Source organism: Argiope bruennichi, chromosome X1 (assembly GCF_947563725.1).
Source record: "Argiope bruennichi chromosome X1, qqArgBrue1.1, whole genome shotgun sequence".
NCBI lineage: Eukaryota > Metazoa > Arthropoda > Arachnida > Araneae > Araneidae > Argiope > Argiope bruennichi.
Genome location: NC_079162.1, coordinates 93,300,899 through 93,321,771, shown reverse-complemented (window position 1 = coordinate 93,321,771; position 20,873 = coordinate 93,300,899). Strand labels below are relative to the sequence as shown.

Here is a 20,873-nt window from a genome sequence, read left to right as displayed (position 1 = left end):
ATTATTGACTAAGAAAGAAGTTATAAAAACGAGCACATTTTCTTAATTCTTCATCAAATGATAAATATGGAAATATTTTAAACTATTCTATGCTAAGGAGAGAAAAATCCAAGGAAAGAGAATTGTTGCAAGACCAGACTTTTGTCTAAAAATATCATGAAAATTTTTTTATACATTAAAATTACTCAAAAGAAACTTTCAGATCAATTAGCGAATTCTTAGGAATTGAGATTGAAGTGAACAAGTAAAGCTTTATATGAAAAGCTAAAGATTTTTCTAACATAAGACAGTGGTATTGATGTTGTTTGATTGCGAATAAACTAGGAACAAACGTGTTTCTTATCAAGTTGACAGCTGATAAAAGATAATAGATTTTCAAGATATTTCCTTAAGTCCCTTGTTTACATGAGATAAATCTCTTTTTACTGTTTCATATTTCTTTAATACTTTAGTAGCACTTCTTAGGAATTATTTTTTTTAGTATTTCAGAACAATTTAGATGCTGTGTGAAAACAACTTTTTATTCAATAATTTATTTCAACACAAAAACTATGGCAGAATTTCGATAAGGAATAAATAATAATATTTAACTATTACCTTAATTCTGTATCTTAGCATGCTTTAGCTATTTAAAATTTCATCAATACACTTCATTTCCAATTTAACTTTTGAAATAGAAAAAAATTAAAAGAAGGAATAAATTATTTTCCCTACTTATAAATAAGAAGATGCGTGATAAATAATATTCAAATAATAAATATTTACTCTAAAAAGAGAAACATGGTTTTTCTAACTCATTTTAAAATCCCACCATATCTTAATTCTAAGAATACTTTAAATTACATTTGTCAATTTTTTACAAACTTCTCATATTTCCAAAATATGAATAATTGTATTATATTTGAATTATTTCATATTGAATTTTACCATACTGAAATAAAGATTTTGGAAAAATCCTACTTCAAATGACCAACGTAAAATACTGAATTCCTATTAACAGTTGCAATTAAATGATTTTCCGATAACTAAGAAGAAAATTAAAGAAAATTTCAATTAAATATTTCTATTATAAAAGATAAAAGAAATGTAAAACAGTTGGTCTAGAGTATAATTTATTTTAGCAGTAGAGTTAAAAGCAGGCCATGAATTAGAAATCAATCGCAAAGATAGAGCAAATTTTTTTCTGATCTCTTCTATCTAGCGGAAAAAAATATCGATATTACGCAAAAAATATCGATATTAATATTTTCTATTTCGAGAAACAAGACATGTAAAAGTTTTTAATAATTGGTAAAAAATTTTAAATCAAACTTTTATTGAACTCATGTAATTCAGAATAATAGGAATTTCATGTATTAATGCAATTCATACATCTTTATAGATTGATTACAGAAAACCCATTTGATTGCAATTACAATTCTACAATTTTGAATTTAAAAATTCATTCAGAAAAAAATATTTTTAATTTTCCGCACGGATTTTAGTTTATAGAAAATGAAAAATGTTATGATTTTATTAATGAAAAAGGAAGTAACTCCTTTTGATAGTTTGTCTACTAAACACGTCTAAATGGAACATTTTTAATACTTAAAAATGTAATTAGTAATTTTGATATATTTTTCAATATCCTCTCAGAATAGAAAAAAAAAATGTACTCAATTTCAGAGAATACATAGAGGAGGGGAGGGGGATACAAGTTTTATATCATAAGAAATTGCTTTAGAATAAAATTGAATTAAATTTCATATACATTTTTTTCTCTCTTATATGAATTTTTAATTATTTTATTCAAATATGTAAAAAGATTTTCTAGAGAAAAAAAAATATAAGTTAAATTGACATGCATATTTTATAAATCAACGTATTCCAAATTTTTCTAAAAGTGAATCAAATCTTTTTCAATCCTTATTTTTTAATTAGAAATGAATTTTTTCTAAAAACGGGAAAAATTAACTTAGATAAAATCTAATAGTCATTTTTTTCTCAACATCGTGATAGTGTAATGCGTACAGTTTTAAGACAAAATCTAAGGAAATAAACTAAAAAAGTTACATTTTTTATAGTATCATATCAAGAGATAAAGATCGAATATCAAGAAATAAGTTTTAATTTAATGCAATAACAAGAAAAAAGCATTGGAAAGAAGTTAATTTGCAAAGTTTTATACAATAGTTATAAAATATTCAAACTGTTTAATGTGTAATATCGAAAGATAAAAAAATTAAATTAAAAAAGCTAATTTAAAAGGTTTTAAGAAATACATTTAAAATTTCAAACTGTTTGATGTGCAAAATAAATAGATAAAAAACTAAATTTAAAAAGTTAATTTTAAAAAAGGCATTTTAAAATGTTTTAAGAAATGAATTTAGAAGTTTAGAGCTGTTTGCCATGTAAAATGAAAAAATAAAAGATTAAAATCTAAAAAATCAGTTTCAATTTATTAAGATAATTTTAAATCGTTTAAGAAAAAAAAATTTAAGTTAAAGCTGTTGCACGGGGAGTATCAACGGATAAAAAATAAATTTTAAAAATTTATTTTAGGTTAATTTAATTCAAAAGTTTTAAGAAATAATTTTTTTAAGTTAATTAATTTAAAAAAACAAAAAAATATTGGATCTTAAACTGTTTGACTTGCAATAACAACAGATAAAGAAATTAAATTTAAAAACTTAGTTAAAAATTTTAAGAAACAAATTTTAAATTTTAAATTGTCTGACGTGTAATATCTATATATAAGCCATAAAACTGTTGTAATACAAAAAGAATTACTGAATCAAAAAAAGCGGATTCTTTTAATTTATAAATAAAGAATGGATATCAAGAAAAAAAGAACACTTGTACATTTCTAGATAAACTACTTATTTTAAAATACCTGAATGTTTAAACAGAAAATCAAATCATTAAATCTTGCATGAAACGATAATGCATTCAAAATAATTTGAAGTTATGCCAATTATTTAATCAAAATGTAGAATAATTGTATCTTAATTTATCAAGATAATGCAAGCCTTGATTTTCCAAGAAATAAAATATGAATTGAAGAAACTTTTTTTGATTTCAAAATTGATGGAAAGATGATTGTTAGGATTTTATACAAATCAAGAAAGATCGGAAAAACTGCATGCATTTTCCAGACAAATTTAGTTCCGAAAAATGAGAGTTTTAAATTCATAAATGAATTACCATATTAGCATGACTGAAAATTAAGCAAGGAATGCGGATTATTTTTATTCATTATCAAAAATTTTATCATCAAATAATTTAATTCATCATTTTTTACGAAGTCAACGAGAATTCAGATAAAGAAATTATAATTCTTAAATTCTAAATTAATGAATATAAACAAAAAAAAATTTCAAGACATAGAAATGAATTAGGAAGTGATAATTAAGTTCTCCAAATCAAACAGAAGCATATAGATTTACAACATTGACCACTTGTGTAATTTCAAAAACTAAACACACCATTTAAACCACTATGAAGAGAATCAAAATAAAGAATAAACACAATTCCATCTTAACGCAATATAAAAATCTCAATTTATCAACTTATTGCTAATCCTGTAATATTTCACTCTAAAATCGCATCTTAATTACTTTCAAAAATTGAAGAGAATATAATCAACTTGCCTGAAGTCGGGGTGTCGTATATGTAGCGGTGAGAGCGGGACATGTCCTCGCCTAAGACGTAGGCTCAGAGCGTGTGCCGAATTGAAGTTTAAGCTGATGGAACGAGTGATTACCTTCTTGGCCTTCCGTTTCTCCTGACCGGTGGTCCCTGTCTGATGGTGAGATTCGTAGGACGACATCGTCATGAACTGTCGTTGGTGAGTTGTGACTCGCTTAGTTATCCGCGTTTCCATGACCGGCGTGTGCGAAGTCTACATCCCAGTGATAGAGAGCGCAGGTCTCTTGGAGCGGGCCAAGAATAGAAACTCACTTTTCGGGCTCTTCTTTCAGGAGGACATCGGGGAAGGAAGGATTGGGAGAGGACAAAAACGCGCCTTTTTTTAACTGGAGCGCAATCATGGGATGAATAGGCGAAAAAAAAGAAGAAATAGTTGATAAGAGATCGGAGATACGGTTTATTTAAAAAAAATTTCGCTGCCTTTTTATTGGGTGAAGTTGATAAAAATTCTCAATCGATTGTCTACTAGTCGATATAGCGGTTGTCTAATTGGAGCGATGTATATATTTTACTTCAGAAAAGTTCAATTCACACAGTTTCATATGATAATAATGAATCTTTTAATTGCCTTTCAAAATCCTTTTGCAAAAAATAAGCTTTTAAGTAAATATTATTTCCAAGAAATTATTTTGCAGGCCCTATCACAAAGAAAAGAATTTTTTCTCATAGATGCATTGTCTTTCTATTTTGCACATTTACTGTACTTAATTAATTAAATGCTTTACTTAACAAATAACTTTCGAAAAAAACTGCAGGAAGGAATTTTTCCTTCCTGTAGTCTATACTTCCTGTGTAGACTGAAGGAAGGAAAAAATCATACAGTTTGTTTTAAAACGTATTTTTTAAAAAGTATGTCGCCAAAATTGGAACATTTTCATCCACTGGCCATATTTGCTACATAAATTTAAATTAAATATTTTATAAATAATAGTAATCTAAGGTTAACAAGGCTTAGTAACTAAATAAATTAATACTCTTATAATTTTACTTATAAGAGTGGATGGAATAAAATGGAAGAATTCGCTAAGAAAAAATAAACGCTTAAAAGCCTAGTTTTTGATAAAAATCCTCAGTTTAAAATGATCATTTTGTGTACACTTTACTTAACGTTCAAAATTCCGAAATAAATGATCATTTTTTAATATTATTTATTAATGCATTGATTTTGGCATCTTTCATTTAAGAATTTGATAAAGCAGGAACCTCATAGATGGCAGCAAAGAAACAAAAGAAAAAGAGCTGTAGTAAAAAGGAAAAATTGTGGCAATTTTCCGAAAGATTTTCTGATAGCAATGAATTGGTGTAAATTTTTATTAGTGTGAAAATTCCATACTCACGAATATAAACTTTAAATATCGGAAAACAAATCGCAATAGAGTTAATTAGGATATCACACAATTTTAACTGTATTTGGACTTTTTTCTACTTTCTTATGCATGAAATATAGAAAGAAGTAATCTTCAAAAAATACTATCTACATATTTTGTCAAATCTCTACGTTTCAGACCTCCCAGAGTTGACAAAATCTTTTTTTTTTGGAATTCTCTCTGTTTATCAGCCTATCAGCAAATACGACAACTCAAAAAGGCTTTGAGCTAGTTGTATGAAACGTGGTATGTAGTCTTTACAACAAATCTGAACATTTCTATCAAATTTTGAACCAAACCTATTTGCAGAAAATTTATCTGAGGACAAATGCACAGTATAACTGCAAAATGCAAAGGACTATATGAATAAAATTTAGCACAATGTTCTGGCATCTTAAATGTAGATTTGTATCAGTTTTTGAATAAATGCCGTCAAAGAGTTCACCATTTATTGGTCTGCACGTTTGGATGCATGTAAACGAAATAAAAAAAATGCAACAAATTAAATGAATATTTATTACTAAAATTGTCAAATTTTGGTTTCAATCGACAGGGAAAAATGCTTGCAACATGCATAGTTGGGTCTTTTCCCACTACATAACAAAGCAATGATGTATAAATTTTGAAAATACAATTTTTAGCCCTCGGGACTTCAAAGCCTTATTTTTCAATAATTTTTATGTGTGGGAGGGGAAATGTTCAATATAGAATATGCGAGAAAATTTCGGGGAGAGCATTTCTGTTAGTTTTAGTATATTATGGAAAATACATTGGAATAAAAGAAATTTGGCCGAGTCCATGAGCCTGCGCTATCATGCATTCGTCACTTCCTTTTCTTCTTTTCATCTCTTCCCCCAAGTAGCAAACTTTCCCACTGTCACGTGTGAGCGACGTCACTCATCGTTTCCAATCGCTAAAAATCACATTAGCTTAACGCAATGAGGAAAGTTTTTCTCATTCATCTTTTGTACGTGATTCACGCTTTCCTCAACACTCAGAGTTGTTGCTGCAGACACTGTCTTCAAAAGAAAATATGGGAGCGCATGTTAATTTAGTAAAAAATGCTGGATGCATTTTCTTTCCTCAACTTGTAATAGTTTTACCATAAGATTTTGAAATCCGGTCACGATATATTATTAGCTTGTTTTTAAATCATTATGCAAATTATATTTTCGCATATTTATTTTTATAATACATCCATTTAAAGACCATTTGTTGAAATTCTCAATATAACGCAACTGGTATTCTTATCTATTTAAAAATAACATATGCTTACTTCAGTCCGATCAGCGTTTATTCTGTTTTGCTTATTAATTTACAATAAGCACAGATATAGCAAATAGAACGATTTTATCAACCGTAACTTTTTATATGGTGTAATAATTTGACAGAATTTAAAATATCATGTATGCTAGAGAATGGTACTGGATGGCAGTAATTTTATTTAAATTATTTTTATTTACTTACTTTGAAAATTTAAGTGACATATAAATAGATTTTTGATAGCTCTTTTGTATAAGTTGTATTTTTATTTCATACATTGAAAACGTTGTAATTTCTATAAAATAAACGCTCATGAAACATGAATAGATAAAAAAAGAAACTCAAAATATTACTGGAATTTTGAACTGATTTCTTGCTTTCAAATGTTTAGTTAATACGACAGCTACAGTACGTCAAACATCAACATTTATTTTCTACTTAAACCGGTATTTTTTAAAAGTTTTATATTGACGTCTTGTTCGGAAGCTATACGAAGGTTATATTGAGGAGAATTACGTGAATTTGAACTGCAGTCAGATAATGGGAACGGCAGTTGAGCTGGCATCTACCATTCCAAAGTCCTTTACAACACCAAAAAGAGGACGACTGGTCAACAGCGTCAGACTTAATGCACACCAGGCCTACATGCTTGATGCCTGTTTAGCGTAATCCGGAATCGAATCTAACACTCTCCATCCTTGAAGCCTAGACCTTACCATTTGATCACAGCGACCCACAACGTATAGCAATAGTTAATTAAATTCGGAAAAACATTTAGGATACCAAATGTGTATCAAACATTTAAAAAAAGTAATTTTTTATCGTTAAATCTGGGATGTACGGATATTATGTATCTAGTTATGAGGAAAAAAATTCTTCTGGTAAATTAAATTGTTTGAAATTGTTTGATCGAAAGATGCATGTCATTCCACAATTTAATGCCATATTTCCACACTGAAGAATAGAACGAAATCCATATCTTTATTTTCCAGATCCAGATTTGAAGTTCAGCCTTGACTATCGAATGAATGATTTATTATTGAATTGATTAATCTCCCGGTTTTCCAACTACACTAGGGGAAGCATTATTTAATGAGAACATTTCGAAATTTCAGCTGTGGTTACATTATTAGGACAATACCAGAGCTGACGCCTCCTCTTTAAATCTTAACGTCACTTTAAACGGAAGGTCTTTGAAATATTTAACACATATCGCCATCACATACTATCAGCTTTGATGGAATCATACTTCGGAATCTGGATCCTCCAATTCTATGCCGGTCTTCGGCCTTAGACCACAATGGGAAACGGAGAAGAATATCGCAATTTAGAAACAATGTCTGATCTACATCTGATTAAAATTAGAAACATTATCAAAATAAATATTATCTACATCTGAATGAAATTAGAAACATTGTCAAATTTAATCTAATTTACATCTGAATGAAATTAAAGTACTTCTTAACCAAATGCAGTTCTGAAACATTGACATTGATCTTATGAATGAAGTTTCCTGGATAGAAAGATAAGAGGTATTATATCACTTGGAAAATGAGAACATTTGATGTGCTGTAAATCAGATTTCTTCACATCGGTGTGAACTGATAATTTGAAGAGGTTCCATGGTAAGCATAGATGCCGAATGTACCATCTAACTTTGATTCTCTCAATATGTTAATACTCGCTGGACTTTGAAATGGGACATTTATATTTTAAAAATCTTAGTCTTGTTCTAGAATTTTAAGCCAAAAGCTATTTATTTCTTTTATTACTAATAGAATATGTTATATAGAAATAAATCTACATAAGAACTAAAAAATATATTCTGAATAAAATTTTATCCATCATTAAATTTTTACAAATATTCTTTTTGCGACAGTAAATATTTTCATGATCAGTTAACAAATAGAAAGAATAATCTTTTATGTTAATTTCCTGATTCAAATATGTCTGTGAATATTAAAAGAAGGCATACTATTTGCTGATCGCAAAAGCACTAATGTAAATAATGGAAATACTTAACAAGAACTCTTATCCCTATCTTTCAGGAGAAAGATACTTCGAATTATAAAAGTTTAACGAAACACGTAGTTGCGTTCAATTTTGTCATACCAACTGATAACGCTGTTACAAGAAGTTGATATGTTTCTTTGCAGATAAAGATTTGATTAGACTTTTACGGATAAAATATGAATTACAATGCTATTTTTTGTTTTTGGCGTCCCAATGCGATAATTCGTTCCGAAAACGAGTGGATACAAAAAAGGAGTGATACAATTATGTCATAAATGGCGTTCTTTAAACAGTTTGCGCTTTCTCTACTAATGCGGTTATGAAATCGTTTATGCTGTCTTTGAATTTCTACGCACTTAGAGTGAATGAAAAGCTTACTGTTTCCGTTGGTATGGTAGTTGGTTCGATTGCAGTGGCATTATGAGAGAGAGAATCTTGGATGAGTATTTAAAAGGTCAAGGACTTGTGTATTTGTCATTATGTGCTTAACATAGTATTGACTCAATTTGAAGTCATAAAAGGAATTCTTTAAAAGAATTGCACTTTCCTCTTCCAGTGTAAACATGGGATGATATAAAAAATAATTTAACCACTTTAGATGAATTAAAATATCGCTGTTTTTTAAAGGAAATGAATGAATCCAGAGGAAGATTTCACATCATTATCAAAAGATTATTGTTGGGAATTTGGTTTCACAGAAGTAGTGTGTGCAAAACCCTCTCCTCTGAATTGAGTTATTGCCCAAGTTTCATCATCAAAGATAAATAAATAAATAATCATTGATGGATTATTATCAGACGTCCAAAAAGGATTAAGGACCTTTAAAAGTGAAGGATTCAAGCTTAATATTACAAATATTGCGCAGACAGGGGAAAACAATATTATAGGTAAAGGTATAAAAAGAAAATCCTTCTATTCCGATATGAAAACTCTACCATTACGCATAAACTAGAGTATTTTTTAAACATTTATATATTTTTCAACGCAGACAATTTTCAACATTTTTTCATAATTTAATGGTATAATTTTAGCGTCTTCAAGTTAAATGAAATGCATTCTTTTAAGCGAATATTTTCAAAAATAATATGAAACAAGAAAATGAGCCCCGTTAAACAGAACATCTCATTGCCGAAAACCAAAATTTGCTTTAAACTCAAAAAAAAAAAAAAAAAAAAAAAAAAAAAAAATCTTTAAAATTTTTACGATTACGATGTCGTTGAAAGTAAAAAATGCCACGATTCTTCTAAATTGAACTTTTACATAAATATATCTTAACAAATGCGAGCAGTTTTTTATTTACTGCAGATTTACGCTTCTTTTTATAAGTTCAATTTTTCAGCAAAATATCATTCTGCAAAGAATATATTCCACACACAGGTAAACTATTTGAAAATGTTATACAAAAGTGTGCTGTTATTCATCGATTTAATAATGCAAGCGATAGAATTTAAAAAAATCAGAGAGAATTCAAACCGATTTAGTTTTAATAACATATATATATATATATATATATATATATATATATATATATATATATATATATATATATATATATATATATATAACGTTCAGTAGGATTAATTGGTTAATATTAATAATAACCGTGGCTAATAATAATAACCAAGTAATCACATTAGCCATAATATAATATTTTATATAGTGGTAATCCACTCATCTCTGATATAATCTGAGTCAAATATTTTAATCTGCTTCTTAATATATTAAAATAAAGTTCCTTATTCTCTGTGAAAAAGCTGAATTTAATAAAAATTTTCTAATCCCTGAATCCATTGTCATGATTTTTTCTCTAAACAGATGTAAAGAAAAAGACTTAACTGCAACTATATCACATCTGCGTCGGAACGTGTTTACTGTATTGCGCAGATGGCAAATGCAGAGAAAAATGTGTCACGTAAATGATTTATTTCTCGATACATAAACAAATTATTTTAATCATACAAATGCAGGACCACAATGGAACATTGCCAGTCTCAGCTTGGCACCTGAAGAATTAAAGATTCGAGACCTGATTCTAATGAAGATTCATCACATATGAGAGCCATACGCATTTTAATTCTGTCGACGTAAGTTAAATTCTCACTCTAAACTGCATAGTGTGAAAAACTACATTTAGATGTCATTGCTTCTTGAAAAGTTGCTAAAAATTGGACTCATTCCCAATTATCCACGCATAGCTCCAACAGATGTCGCTAAATCAAAGAAATCAGAACAAATATCAAGAAAAGAAGAATTCTCTTGTTCTCAAAAAAGCAATAATGCTTTCATTTTTCTATGTTTTATATATCAGAAAAAGATCATTTTTGAAAATTTCTGAATGAGTCGGATATTTAAGTTGCCTAAATGAATATACGATCAATAACTTTTCAATCAAAACTAAGTTTCATCGTATATTAATCCAATCACATCAGATAGATTCGAATAAAAATCTGTAAGCTAAAAGAGACACTCTCTTAAATAATTCTTTTTATTAATATAAAGAAAATCACGCTAGATAGAATCTGAAAAATTGCACTCTGATTCAGCAATAAAGTTTTGAAATAAGTTAAATAAAATGAAATGTTTCTGAAAAACGCGCTAGAAGTATCAAATAAAAATTTATGACGTTCTCGAAATCCATTAAAGTGACTGGATTGCTGAATCTGAGTTTTAAATTTGGTAGTCGAAGACTGATTTTATGAACTTAATATAAAATGATATATCTATAAAAACTCAAGCAATTTCAACTGGCGTTGAAGTCACTTTTAATAGCCTGTAAACGGGTGTATTCTCAAACATTTAATCCTTAATGCCCATTATTGAGGAATTTAGCTTTGTCTTTGAAGATCTATATTTCATACAAAAATTTTCGAGTGAAATATCTAACAAATGTATTGTAAGATATATAATGCATATCGCTTACTTAATGTATTGATGACATACAAAATTGAAAAATCCCTATTTCATTACCTAATATTTACCTATCTATTTTCTGCTATAAATTGCTCGTAAGGCTCAATATGCTCATATTTCAAAACTTCTTATCAGAAAAACAATGCGAATATCCCAATGTCTATGAAAAATGATTCAAAAAGTCAATGTAAGAAATGATGTGATTTTTCAAAGAAACTGAAGCGTGTTATTTCAATATTCAGATATCATCAACTGATTAAAGCAACTTGAGTACAATATTACAAGAACATACACCGAATTCTCTTCTTTAGTTCTTTTAAGGTTCAACTAAAAATGAAACTGATATTTTTTTTCAAGCATCCTTTGAGAGTAATCAAGTTTATATTTTACTAGCCGCCTTTGGCGACCAGCCGGTTCGCCAATCTTAATGTTCGTTAAAATTTTAATAATTAAATATTTTATGCAATTTCTACTTTAATACTTCTTCATCAAAATATTTTAAAACTTCAAATTTTGATTGTTATATAATTCATTCATAATATTATAAAGGCCTTCAGTCATAACGTGATATGTATCTCTCTCATTTTCTGTTAGCAGCCGTAGAATTTATGCTTTAAATTAAAGTGGAAAGAATTAATCTTCAATTAATATAATAATATTTTTTACTGAAACAAAGCATTTTTTTTTTATAATCTGATTACTGAAAATAGTCACTGAGCGTTTAAACTTTATGGGCACTAAAGAATATCTTTTTTAATTTATGTAATATCTCAAGAGTTTGTCAACAAAATTTTCTTAGATTCATTATGAGCAGATCGATTCATTAACAATGTTTAAATTTAAATGCATCAAACAATAAGAAGATAAAACGAATCGTTTCAAATAAACGGTTGGAAACAGGTTTTAAAAAAACTACTTAAAAAACGATGTACTTAAAACTATAAGTATATACAAAAAATATATAATTAACATAAATACAATTTACTTACAAAAGCATGCAACTAACCCAAAAATAATTTAAATCATCCATTGATAACGGTTGTCATGGCAACAATCAGAACAGAATGCGCATGCGTGAATTTTCTTCGCCAGTTACGTAACGCAAATACGTGATTTTTTCTACTCCAGTTGGGGTAACGCTATGCGGATTAGAAATTTTTAATTTCCTTTATTCTGTTTTATTTTAATTCAAAAGTACTTCAGAATGAATCTGAAAGATCGATTCATTAACAATGTTTAATTTTAAATGCATCAAACATTAAGAAAATAAACAGAATCGATTGAAATAATCCGCCGAAAAATGTTAACCCTAGCCTCATTACTGTTGGGAGAAAAAAAAACTGAAGCCTTTCTCATTTGGCGGTGGGGAAAATGGAAGATTTTTTTGGCGGGAAAGTTAGTTTTTAATTAATAATTAAAATTCTAATTAAAAATTCGAAAAACGGAACCCCAGGTGCACATTCCCAACCTCCAAGGTATACATGTACCAAATTTGGTAGCTGTAGATCAAACGGTCTGGCCTGTAGAGCGCCAACACACACACACACACACACACACACACACACACACACACACACACACACACACACACACACACACACACACACATTGAGCTTTATTATAAGTATAGATTACCAGAGACATTTCGAATAAATAAATATGTTTACAACATATTTGTTATATGTTTATATATATGTTATGTTATAAGTTTTGTTATATGCTTTTATATCAACATCGAATGTACAAATATGTTTACTAGAAGAATTTACTGCAAAAGGCTAGAACAACAGAAGATTTTAACAATTATTTAAACAAGTGATCTGAGAAATTTACTGAATCTCTGTAATCAGAATATATATATATATATATATATATATATATATATATATATAATTGTTTAACGCCATCTGTAATGTTAAACAAAAATATTCCGCCCCCATTTGATCTGCATCATTATTGAAAGCCCAAAATCCAACTTTTTTTGGTTTGTTTTAGCATAAAGAGCGTTTTTAGCATTTATCTGTTTGCGAATAAAGCTAAGCATGAATAAAAATTAGTTATTATGGGATTTTAAAATTCAAATTAAGATATACATTTTTATGCTGGATATTTTAGCAAAGGCCAATGAGCTAAAATTTGAAATTTTATGCTGATTGACTGTACTTGCTAATATTTTCATTTAATATTTTTTATATTTGGCATTTGGCAGGGGATTTGTTTCTGTTAGTGGGCCACTACTTGTTTCAATTCGGTTTTAGTGATTAGTTTTGATTTGCGTATTTACGAACATTATAACAGGAGAATAAATTTCGTAAATGGAAGGCAAAACCATATGATATTTAATCAGATTTGAGTTATTGTTAATAAAATAATAGCCCATGTAGTGTAATATAAAATAGTATGTAATGCGTCTTTCAATACAAATACAAAAAGGTTTTGAAATCTATCATACACGATTAAAATTCCATTAAATATTTCCCCTTCACTATATATACACTTTAGCGTTGAAATTTTTATTCTGTTAGGATGTGTAATTTTCAAAATATAACTGTTTGGTAAGTATCAAATCCATCCAAACCAGCGATTTTGTTTTAGTTTCCAAGTAATTTATGAGCTATCAGCTCCTTCTTGAACAATAGAAAGAGCACTTTTATCGCAAAGAATTTATATCCCTCTTTTGGAAAATGTCAGTCCGATTCAAATCAGTTTTATTTTCTCTGTTTCAGTCATTCATCAAATCTACGAAAAGCGAAAGATTGTTTTTCGCATCTACTTATTTGTTTTGGATCAGACGCGTTATACGAAATTCCTCTTAACATAAACATATTTTTTATTAGCTAAATCCCTTTGCTTATTTCTTAATATTGTTAAACTTCCGGTTAATAAGCATTTTCTTTCAGTTGAATTTACGTATTTTCTCCTATTTTCCCAGTCACAAATAGATCAGGGAATAGAGAAATATCAGTCGGATAGATCTGGTTAGATAGTAGCCAAATTTTAAGCAAATATCATTTGATGGACGTTTATAATAAACTTGAATCTGAAAGTGCATAGGAAAAAATTTCAATCTTTATATTTGACAGATTGCATTTCTTTCTGAGCGAATGATGCTTTATATTCATTTAGGAATAGTTTCATAAAATCCCGAAACTTATCGATAAGAAGTCGGAATTTCAATACTTATATGAAATTGCTCACTGTATAACTAGCCGTAATAAAATCCATTTTTCGCTGAGAACAGAACCAAACGTGATATGTATGAAGGCCATTTCTAATAATATTATATTATATTTAGTCTATAGTGAGGGGTACTATAAAGAAATACGACATTTATATTTAGTTTTTGTATTTCGTAAATCAAAGTAGAAGAAAAAAAAAATCTTCTAAAAAACTGATGTAAAAGAGGTTTTATACACCTACTTGAGAAAGTGGGGAAAATAATAGAAAGTTGTAGAATTTAATTCCCAGAAAGCAACAAAAGGACATTCTTTTCAAGGAATTGTACATATAAAATATTCATGAGAGCGACTTTGACCTTAAACATTTAATAGTTCTATAAAGAAAATCATAAAAATCTTAAAAACTTCAAAAATATAGCAGTTAAACGAGTTGAAGAATCTACTTCTAAAAATAACAAATTATATAATTTATTCTTCAAAGCGTTCGTGCGTAATTTTTAAATATATTTTAATGATACCTTTGTATTTAATATTTGCTTTATTACTTCTAAGATTTATACAAGCTTAATTTATGATAATATTTAAGAATTCTAGTGATATATTTACTTCTAAAGTCGTGTAGATGGTTTCCTAACTGTATGCTAATTGCAATCGGCATCGACCTTGTTTATTCTCGACAAAAATGGTTGAGGTAATATAAAAAGGCGAAACAGTGCTCCCAGTCATTGTTATATTCAAATGTCCGATAAAAGTCTTCAGATATTTTTTTAGAAAAATAAAAGAATATTTTGATTTTTTTTCATTATTTTCTTAAAAATATCATTTACTAATGATCTAAAGCCGTGAAGATGGTTTCCTAACTGTATGTTAATTGCCATGAGAAGCAACCTTGTGTATTCTCGACGACAACGAATGAAGTAATATAAAACGGCAAAAAAGTGCTCTCAGTCAATTGTTGCATTCAAATATCCAACGGAAGTCTTCAGATATTTTTTTTAGAAAAATAAAAGAATATTTTGATTTTTGAATGCGTAATTTTTAAAAAAATTATTTATCGAATTTTCTTCTCTTTTTTTCCCTTTATTCATCGTTACTAAAATAATACGATACTTTTTTTTTACCAAGGCCATATGACTATATTACATTTCGCTTAGACACCTACCATTTGTAAAAGTTCTCTTTTTTTTTCACTTTTACATAATTGCACAGTAATGAAACTTTTCTTCTGATAATATGTTGAATTTTATTTTTTCCAAAATGTAAGTGTATGAAATGATTACGTGCTTATATTTTTAGTTTTGCTTTCGTATATTTTAAATTTTTTATTAAAAGATAAAGCATTGCAACTCTTCACTTCGGAAAATATTTTCTTTAATTCTCAAAAGTAGAAAATTAATAATTCTGCTGTGAATGTCATTTAATATAGTTAATTCTTTTTTAGATACCCGAGATATAAAGAAAAGGCGCAATAATAATGAGCCGGAATGAAACATTTACAACACTTCATCATTATTAAGTCAAATTTACCAAAACGTTATATTAATGTAAAGCACTTGTACAGGTTAACTATTTCTGATTTCAAATTGCTATATGGTTGTTTTGAGAGACATGTTGTTCAAAATGTCTAATATCGCTGTTTGTTCACCGTGTTACATCAAAATTTCGTATGTTTTTCCGCGTGTGGTTCTCTGGCACATGACAAAATAGTGCCATTATACTAAACACTCAACATTTTCTATCAAACACTACAAAATTTTATGAAAGAACACTAAAGAATTTTTACAAGAGATTATGATAATAAATTTTTGGAGTTAAAGAATTTTTAAAATATTATCTGTTCATGTATTATATATTTACATTTAATGTGCGATTTTGAATTTTTTTTTAGTATTGACAAATGTTGACTCTTGATTTCAATAATTTATTGAGTTTAATTCAGTCGTATTAACATTCGGCTTGGAAGTAACACTAAGATTATTTTGGGACGGACTTTGTAATTCTCAGCCCATGTCAGATGACGAGGACGACACCTGAACTGACACCCTCTGTGAAATTAACCTGCCAACCAAAGGTAGGATATTTATTACACTACATCACATTTAGTGTACACAGAATCAATTAATATACAATATAAATTAACTGAAATCTATCATAAACTGGGATTCAAGTTAGACAAAAAATTAATCCAGATCAGATGGCCAAATACCACGTATTTTGAATGATTTGGTTGCATTCATAAAAAAGCATTCACAATTATACCTCTAATCACGGAAGCGTATTCAATAAAAAATTTTCGCAATTGACTTTTTATTTGGGTTTCAAATGCTATGAAAACTACAGCTTTCACTAGCTTCATGGGAAAGCAACAAATAACGCTGAATGGTTCATCACCAAAAACATGCCAACTATGTTTTTTTTTTTTTTTTTTTTTTTTTTACTCTTTTCGTATTTCGTATTTACTTTTTCGTAAGAGAAAATATTGTAATTGTCAAAAATTCAATCTCGATATTTTTACGAATATCCATGTTTCAGAGCTCTTTGAGTCAGAAAAACCCATTTTGGGGATTATGTTCGTCTGTCTATCTGTGGGCGTGATAATTCAAAATCCTTTTGATCTAGATGGATGAAATTTGGCATGTGGTGTTCACTTCAAATTTATGATTTTTATCAGATTTTTGAACAAAATTCATTCCAGGAATTCTGTCTGTTCGGATATCCAAATACAAATAAATCTGAAACCTATAAAATATAAAGAGATAGGTACATAAAATGTGATACACATGTTCTTAATCTAACATGTAGATCCGTATTAACGTTGTAACGAAATCCATCAAGGGGTCGGCCGCCTGTCAGTCAGGAATGCATATAAAAGCGATGATTCAAAAACCTAACATCTTAGGTAGATGAAACTTAGTTCACAGCTTACATCAAAAGTGTAGTTTTTTTGTAATTTTAAATTATATCTATGAAAAAGTTGATCATTAATCAGTTTATGCTACGTAAACGCAATAACTGATAAATCCAATGACTTAAACCAATTAAATCTAGTACATGATATTCTGACTACAATTGTAGTTTTGTGTCCAATTTTGATTTCAATCTGTTAGAAAAAAGGCGCTCGAAATACATATTCGGTTTTCTGGTACTTGTTTTTACCCGTATCCAGCGATTAATCGCCAAAGTTCGCATACTAATTGGCTATTTCTGAACTATTGTTATCTAATGGTACGCGATCAAAAACACATAGAAATGGTTTTCCTTACTATTTTATAAAGTAGGGGAAGAGGGGGATGTCAATTTTATTAGAAATTGTACAAGAAAGTTCCGGCGAGGGGGTCCTGTTCGTTTTTATTCTAAAATTTATTATTTCACAAATTATATAAAGCGCAAAATCAGAAAAAGGCATTTCATGAATATTCAGAAAATTCTGACATTTCCTTATTTAAAATTTAATTCGTCATAACGTTTTCCGCCTCTTTGAATAAACTTCTGCACTCGGTGTTTGTCTTATCTTATCAATATTTATTAATCCGAAATTCTTTCACTTAATCCAACGAAACTTTAAAAACGATGTAACGAGACATCGTACAAATGAGAAGTCGTCTCCAGTCGAATGCAAAGAAGAAATCAAGTTGACGCAATCGATTGCTACTAGGCGTATTTTCAACCTTGCGAAGGCCCAAGAGTATTGTCCTTGCCAAGCAAAACAGAGCGCGTGAATGGAAACGAGAAGAAAGAAAGCATTCAAAACCTTCGCTCGGCACAAAAGCAATCTCGCCTCTTTCTAATTTGTTTAAACACTACTTGCAGAGATGCTATCTTTAGAACACCCCTCCAAAGAAGAAAAAAAGGGGAAAAAAGCAAAGAAAAAAATTCATATTAGTTCGATTGCAATCTCTGCGATGGCTACGGACTTAGAAGAAATAAATCAATTTCAATGAAGATATTCGTGATCAGTTTAAAAAGATTCTATTTATACATATGTTTAAAGATATTGGTAAGTGATGAAATAAATGTTTTAATTCTGCTTTTTTAGGTGATGCTTATTTTAGTGTTTCTTTGTCGTAAATTTGATGCACTTGTGATTTTGGATAATTTTTTTTCCCTCATTCAGGGAACGGAATTTATTCAAGATTAAATTAGTTTCCTCTTTTATGATACTTTTGTACCAAAAGCGAACTTTCGAGGTTGTGAACCTTTTGGCGATATTTCAAGCATTGCTTCACTAACCCCTTAACCGGTTTGTTCCAATACCGTGTGTGCATTGATTTATCACATTTTTAAATAACAATTAAACCATTCATAAATGCTCTAAATTAATAAAAGATTTTTTATAATTGATAAATATCTCTAGTACTCTATAGGTTCTAATTGGAATCAAAATAATAAAGTATTTCCAAAACAGAAAATTGTAATCTAATTAGATAGTACAGAAAACAAATCAACTAAAAGGTTCATAACAAGATAATGCAAATTAAAACAGATCTTCATTTCTTTAATCGTAATATCTAAAAGACATTTGTACGCAATTGCATTAATTTATTATCCGTTGTTTCATTCCATATTTAATTCATTACATGCAATACATTGTTTTGCGTTCTCTTTAAGACTAGATATTATGATTATTCTATGCTGTAGTTAAGCTAGTTATTATAGTTAAGCACTCTAAATCCATCTAGTAATAAATGGAACATTATCAAAACAGGATAAACATATAGCCGAAGAGATGTTTTATTCATGTGATGCATTGCGATCATTTAAAGAAGAAAAGTACGGCCAAAATAAATTAAATAAACCGGGTTGTTAAAAACACCATCTATTCAGAGATCATAAGGCTTGCAATGTACGTGTGAAAGTCTCGGTTTTAAAAAAGAAGTATCTTGAGTTCGAGACTAGATTTCATGGAAAAACTTCAGTTTAGCTTTAAAACGCTTGGATCACTCTAAATTCTTAGAGCGCCAAATGATACTATTGGTGTGGTATGGAAATTTGGAGAGGCGGTGCCTACTCAAGATTCGCTCACGTCATCGGAACATGGCTCAAGATTATGAGGTTTGTCCCCAAAAATTCTTTGTCGAACATTGAAATAGAACATTAATCTAACTAAACATTACCAGTAGTTATAGGTGTGTCAAATAAATCTAGTTAAAATAACTATCTTTTTACTTAAAATATAATACTTTAGACTACTACCAGATATGCATTAATTTCACTGAAATTCGGGTATTTCTTCTTATTGTTAGTATTATTATTCTTTATATTATAAAAAAAATTCGGAATTATATGTTATTAATATGTGGACTTAACTTGCTTCGGATATATATCTATATGAATATATAGCCCGGATATTGTTCTTATGACGGCTAGTTTCTCTACGAAATTTAGAATCAGGATGTCCTACTTCCAACAATTAGGCATAAACGTTGAAACGTGGATTCTGGTTGAACCCGAATTTCGTCAATGAGCTCATATATGGCTTCAGTGCAACATCCATGAGGATATATAAATTAATATTATACTGTGGCTTGTTTTGGAAATATCAAATGTAAATTAGTTTATCTTAAGGATAAATAAATGTTTAAGAGCTTAGATTTTATACTTGCAATAAGAGAAAGCATGGTTTTATCATATCATTTATGAGGACGAAAATATATATTTTCGTGCCCATAAAAATTTAACTGTATGAAATGTGTTTATCAGTTTTTAAGAGAAAACGTAAGTATTATTCCGGTGCAAAATCCAATTGTGGATATAAATTGCTCCAAATAATATAAAATAATGCAAAAAAATTAAAATGTGTTTAAACACAAAGAGATCGAGCAACAGTATCCAAAGAAATGCATAAAATTAAAAAAAATAGTTTTAAAGATTAGCTTCAAGTTACCTTCTAATTATTTAATTTTTTAAAAAAGAAAATTCTTGGTATTCTTAGATAGCATCATAATTTTGCTGATCAATTAAAACAGATTCAAGAATTAATCTAAATTAACTGTCATAAAATATTATGACATGAAAAATTAATTTTATTAAAACATATGAATTGACAAATTTTAAAAATGAATGATAAATAAATATCTAATATGTTTCACTCATATCTTTCCTCTAGAGATTCTCAGATGGCATTAAAAATTCAGAAAAATTCGAACCTTAAAAGTTGGTTAAAGAAGTATTTTCGAAAATGTTCATTGTTATATAAATCATGGAGAATGTATTGCATCAAATACATATTAAGAAAACGATAATAATTGGGAATTTGATCTATCTTTACTATCCGAGAAATTTCGAAAACTTAGAGTTTACAAATTATTCTAGTATAGTCAACATTCTAAGTACAATTCTAATTTAGGTGAAAACAAAAGAATCGCACACACACATATATATATAAGAATCAAGCCAAAACATAAAATAGTAATTCTATGTAAGCTTATAAAGCAGTCTATTGAAACTACTGAGA

The 20,873-nt window shown here is 28.6% G+C and overlaps 1 protein-coding gene across 6 annotated transcripts in view; it reads right to left on the bottom strand.

Annotated features, from left to right (window-relative positions):
* Positions 1 to 20,873, bottom strand: part of LOC129958840 (cAMP-specific 3',5'-cyclic phosphodiesterase, isoforms N/G-like) — a 327,156-nt gene that overhangs the window by 131,492 nt on the left and 174,791 nt on the right. Inside the window, exon 1 of one of the 6 annotated variants that reach the window (XM_056071556.1) lies at positions 3,630 to 3,935. The exons of the other annotated variants lie outside the window; for them this stretch is intronic. Coding sequence (XP_055927531.1) covers positions 3,630 to 3,862 — 233 coding nt within the window. The 5' untranslated portion in view covers positions 3,863 to 3,935. Of the gene's footprint in view, positions 1 to 3,629; positions 3,936 to 20,873 lie in introns of those variants that run through there. 6 annotated transcript variants of the gene reach the window in all.